The sequence below is a fragment of the Mesitornis unicolor genome, unplaced genomic scaffold (assembly GCF_000695765.1).
Source record: "Mesitornis unicolor isolate BGI_N332 unplaced genomic scaffold, ASM69576v1 scaffold41218, whole genome shotgun sequence".
NCBI lineage: Eukaryota > Metazoa > Chordata > Aves > Mesitornithiformes > Mesitornithidae > Mesitornis > Mesitornis unicolor.
This window is the reverse complement of record NW_010201915.1, coordinates 855-6,517: the sequence shown is the minus strand read 5'-3', so window position 1 is coordinate 6,517 and position 5,663 is coordinate 855. Positions and strand designations below refer to the sequence as shown.

The 5,663-nt window shown below is 47.1% G+C and overlaps 1 protein-coding gene across 1 annotated transcript; it reads right to left on the bottom strand.

Moving 5' to 3' along the window:
• Positions 1–335: 335 nt before the first annotated feature.
• On the bottom strand, positions 336–5,192 carry SLC6A20 (solute carrier family 6 (proline IMINO transporter), member 20; the record flags this gene model as incomplete). Its single annotated transcript, XM_010190242.1, is given in 7 exon segments — positions 336–485; positions 1,446–1,611; positions 2,163–2,322; positions 2,803–3,007; positions 3,311–3,473; positions 4,178–4,419; positions 5,034–5,192. Coding segments are annotated over 7 exon segments (1,245 nt in total), but the record flags the coding sequence as incomplete, so codon positions are not given.
• Between the last annotated feature and the right edge of the window lie 471 nt (positions 5,193–5,663).

Below are 5,663 nucleotides of genomic sequence, written 5' to 3'. Positions count from 1 at the left end.
ACAGGCAGTGCTACAACAGAGGGGAAAAGAATTACCTAATGTTGTGTAGTGGGTTGATGCGCTGGTTAATTTGTGCTAGCTAGCATTTTGTAAGCTGCTCTTCTGTTTTTCCCCCTCTTACAGAGGCCATTTTAAAGCTTCATCTTGTTACAGAAGAGCTTTTTTTTTTTCCCCAAACCATTATGAAACCTCCTAAGAGCACTTTTTGGTCAATATAGCACCCGTGATTCTCAACTCTATAAATAGCTGCTACAAATAATGGTTGCTGCTGTCTTCCAGAAGTGCTCAGTCACTGACGATGGGGGTATGGTCTTCCCAAACCCAGCTGTTGGCACTCATGCAACAGTTGAAACTCTTGCCCTCTTCAGTCTCTTCCGTACAAAAGTGAGCAGTGCCCCCAGGGGTATGCACATGGTAGACGAGGCCACCAGCAGCCCGATCACTGCCAGGGCGTAGCTTGGGTAGTCCTTTGTCACCAGCTGTCCCTGCAAGGGAGAGAACAAGGTTGGATCTGTGGCATCTGAGGGTTTTGGGGTCCTGGAGCAAAGCTGTGCATTTAAACAGGACACCCAAGAAGCACTTGCTGGCTCCAGCAGCCCATTGCTGTCCTCAGAGCTTTGCTTTGTCCCACCATGCAAGCTTAAAATTGACAAGAATGGAGCTGCTGACAAAAGTACTGGGGAAAGCTTCTGCAAGCTTTGGTAAAGAGCAGATTTTTGCTTGATTCACATTTCTTAATGAGATTGCTCGGCCCTGACCTCTGTCAAATTCCTGCGTGCCTCTCCTGGAGCTGTGCTGACACCCAGGTGACGGGCCAGGCCCACTGCAGGTCCCAAATCTGAAGGCATGAAAACAGCAAGCATCATTTGTTTCTGTGTGCGGAAATGTGTGGAACATTTCCACACAAGATTATAAAACAAGTTACTACTCATGCAGTAGCAACTCCTCTGTGATAAATACACAGCTCAGCATTCATACAAAAGAGTTTGGGCCATGAAGAAAAATACTATTATATCATGAAAACCAGAGTGGTTTATGAAAACTGCTTATCCCAGGAGCAGCTCAGTTCTATTAAAAATACCACTAATTTTGTTCAAAATAGTACACTCAAACTAATTTTTCCATTCAAACAATATTTGTTAAGATGATACGCGGGTCTTCAGCCAACATGAATAAAGTTCTACTGTTTGAAGGGATCAATTGAGAATTGTAGTGGGAAGTTACTCCCATTACACAGAACCATGGTGTTGTCGCCAGGTCAAGTTTTTCCTTTCCACAAAATTAAAGAGTTGCACCGACTTCAGCTGCAAGCTTTCAGAAGGCAGTTTTGTGGAATGATGTAGTTAATAGGAAAGCTGTGTCCTTGGAGGAATTAAGGGAAGTTTAAAAAATAAATAAAATAAAATACAATAAAACAAAACACAAGCAAACAAGAACTATTTTACCTGTGTGGCATCCCATGCTTGGTATTGCAGTGTTCCTGTGAGGATGTAGTCAGTGATGTAAAATATAAATAGGCTTATGATTAGCAGAGGACTAGCAAAAGCCCACATAATTTTCCAATACAAGTTTAGCTTGCGTCCAATCATGGTGTAAAGATCTTTCTCAAATCTGTGTTAAAAAAAACAAACAACCAACTAACAAAAAACCAAACCCTTATTTTTGAGAACAGCTGCATGTGTTTGATCAATGCCTTGTTCTGAGTTTACTTCAAAAATCACCTAGAGAAACAAAATTCTGCCTGGCGTGTAAGTTCAGACCCCTGTTGGTGTGCGCTGAGGGAGAAAAGCAATTATGCTGAAGTAGCGTGGAGAAAACACTGCTTGTTTTAGCGCAGTTGAGTTGTTCTCACCCCTGTTATTCAACTGTCTGTCAAGAAGTGCTAATGCTGGCAACGGTGCCTAAAAATCACACAGGAAACCTGGGCCTGACTTGAAGGCTTTGAACTCATCAAGGATGCAGAAGATGTCAGCCCAGCCTGGCCCCCACGCAGCCCTGGAAGGGCTCTGCAGAGCAGGGGAGACCCTGTTGCTTCGCTGATACCATAGCATAGGAGAAAATATTATCCTCAGGTGGTATTTTTGTTTGTGGCCCTGCATGGCTTGGCCAGTGATCGCACCCCTGCTGTCCTGCTGTGAAGAAAGGAGGGTTCGTGCTTTTACCTTCTTATCCCGTAGATGTAACACACAGCAATGGTTTCTACCAGCACGATGAGCAGCAGTGAGAGGGTGGCTGCGTAGTCGTTGAATATGTCGAACCAGTAATTTCCAGCCTCCATGGTGAAGATCAGGCCAATCACACAGTTAATGAAACACACAACACCTGCGTGGAGAAAACAAGGAGCCTGCCATTACACCTGGAAATGTAATTACTGGGGGAAAATGTCCTGATTCCTGTGGCTAAGCAGCTGGTGGGATTTCTACTGATTTCTGTCTGGGAACCTGTATCACTTTTGGCCGAAGACTGAGGTGATTTGCAGTTGGGATACCAGTGATGTGACTGAACAGCCACTCACTGCAGTATCTTGACATATCTCTTGGCCCTTTGAGTTGAAGATAAGGAGCTGAGGTGTGTTGGGAAGCCTGCAAATACACAGCCATAATTGCCCAAGTGCTCTGAGAGCTCCTGCTGTAGAGGCTGGGCATGGTTTTCCAAGGGTAGGCAAACCCTTCTGGCAGCATATTGGCTATTGGCTGCTCCACCTGAGGTCAAAAAAGGACCCTCAATGGCTGTGGGACACCAAAACTCTTGCACACGTGTGCTGCCCCTGCATGGCCTGTGCTGCTCGTGGCAGGCGCTCACCTGAGATCACCTCCTTGGGGAAACGGGCAGCAATGACCCTGCTGTCGGTCAGCGGCGTGAGGATGGCAGCCGTGTTTCCCAGCATGCTGCCGATTCCCAGCATCAGCAGCATTGCAAAGTAAAGCACTGAGTACAGCTGGGGCACCTCCATGTTTTTGATGGCTTCAGAGTAGACTATAAATGCCAGTCCTGTCCCCTGCACTGCCTGCCAGCGAGAAGAGGGGAATAGGTGAGTTATAGGCAGCTCCTCAGCTCAATAAGGGACATGAGAACAGGGATAGATGAGACTGAGCCTCCACAACAGCAAAATACACCCATGGTGGTGGTTCTGCACAGCAGAGGCTGATGCGATCTTCACCAGTTTATTCAAACTGGACAGAAACTGGCACGGTCCTACTCATAGTGAAAACATTTGTCCCATGAAGATGGGCTCCTGAGGGACTGCCCGGGTTTGGTGGGAGGAAAGGCACGCATGAAGCCCGGGCCCCAGCACAAGGCAGCCTCTCACCGTATCTAGTTCAGCTTCCAGGCTGCAGTTTTTCAGCTGCGGCAATAACTGCGCATACTCCTGTGGGTGGGTGGCCATGAGGTAGTCCTTCATCTCGCTGAGGTTGTCTGCTGTCAAAGAGCCCTCCTCCAGGTCAAAAGTGTTCATCAGCAGCAGGATCACCCTGGGAAAGGTTACTGGGATTGAACGTCTTTCAGGCCAAGGTATAAAACTGATGCTGGTTTTACACCTCATCCCCTTCTCTGTTGGCCCCCCATGCAGGGATGCCTCATGCTCATCTCTGCATTGAAGGGGGAAGCTCCAGCCCCCAGGCTGCTGCTCTCGGGCACCTGGGAGGGACCCAACAGTTATTTCGGGTGCTGGCCATTGCCAGCCTTCCCCTTTGCCCTCCAGTCCCATGTCCACGCCCCACCAATTTAACGAGCCTTTTGGCAAGGCGCAAGGACTAGCAGCTTGGTTTCCTCTCTGATCAGCAGATGGATTGAAAGCTGTAAAAAATAGGAGTAAAAGTGTAACTGTGGCGGGCGCTGGGCCAGGGATCACAATGCAAGCTTGCTGCCTCAGGGTATGATCCTGCAGGCTGCTGGGCACCTCCAGAGCATCACCACTGAGCAGGATGAACTGGCACAGGGCTTAGCCTCAAAGTGGGGGATCTGAGCACTGTCTCATTTTATTAATCAACACATCCCCCCCCAAAGCATGTGCTGGTACCAGGGTGCAGGGGAAAGTGCCCAGGCAAACTCATCCTCTTGCTCCAGCCCGTGCCTGGAAGCAGCCCCCAGGTGTCAAAAGGCCCACCAGCTCTGACCTTTCATCCCAGCCTTCGGCTTGTGGTGGAAAACAAGTGAAATAACAGCAGGCTCTTACTTGTTTATGCAGCTTTCGTAGTTAAATGTTGCCTTGAAGCCATAGATGGAGAAGGTCACAATGCTGGCGAAGATGGACGTGGCGCTGTTGATCAGCGAGACGATGATGGCGTGCCGCTCACAGTTGTTGCTGGACTCGTTGTAGCTGGCAAACGCGATGAGGCTGCCGAAGCCCAGGCCCAGGGAGAAGAAGATCTGCGTGGCGGCGCTGATCCACGTCTTGGGGTTTGACAGCTGCTCCAGCTGCAAAACCAAATGGGAAGAGTGAGAGCGTGAAGCTGTGCAGAGATGGCCAGCACTGCCTCTTCCAGCAGGCAGGGATGGCGAAGGGGATGAGCCCCTTTGCATACCTGTTTTAGATCAGGGGTGGCTTTTTAGGCAAGGTAACTGCTCAATTTGGAACTAATACACTATGGATAGAACTATACACTATTATAGAACCATAGAATCACAGAATGGTTTGGGTTGGAAGAGACCTTAAAGATCACCCAGTCCAACCTGCCTGCCATGGGCAGGGACACCTCCTCCTTGACCAGGTTGCTCAAATCCCCATCCAACCTGGCCTTGAACATTTCCAGGGAGGGGGCATCCACCACTTCCCTGGGCAACCTGTGCGAGTGTCTCACCACTCCCACAGTAAAGAATTTCTTACTAATATCTAGCCTAAATCTACCCTTTTCCAGTCTGAAACCATTTAAAACCATTATGCAGCCTCCAGCTGAGGTTTCCAGCTGCCTGACCTAAGATACTGCTGCAAAAATTCAAAGTAAGGAAAAGGAGCATCACCACCTGTTAAAAAACCTCCGCATGTGGTAACAAATAACATTTCTGAAAAATTCAGTACAATTTTTCTGTACCTTTGGTGTGAACATGTAGATGAGCCCGTTCAGAGCTCCGTGAAGCGTTAATCCTCTGATGAGGTATATGATGAGAACGCAGTAGGGCAGAGAGGCTGTCACATAAACCACCTGGAGGGAGGAGGAGAAACACCTTGTCTAAAGAATACACAAGAGTGGCTGTAATAGGTCAGCTCTTTCTCACTTACAGTAATGGAAATGCTTTATGTACATATTTGTTACCTTGTACTAATCTTTAAATAAATATTTTTTGATAAAACTAGATTTAGGTTTTAGGAAAACAAGTTTTTTATTGCTAATAAAAGACCCTGTGCTAATGTTTCCACCAGTCTTCTCTTTGATTGTAAAAATAAGAATGAAACTTAAAATAGTTGGAGCATTTACAAACTCAGTTCTGCAGCATTTAGTGGAGTAACACCAGTTCACAACCATCTGTCAAGAACGCATTAGGCAAAGGTCATCCATCATCTGTGCTAGAAGGAGGGTGAGCAGACCTCATGAAAGGTGAAAAATCAAACTTAACTAAAAGTATTTTAAATCAGATGTGAAAAAGACTTTAACTTTGTGTTACCTAGATGGGGGATGGAAGGAATTAAATATTTCAGTTGTCTTCCATGAGCTTTTGAGCAA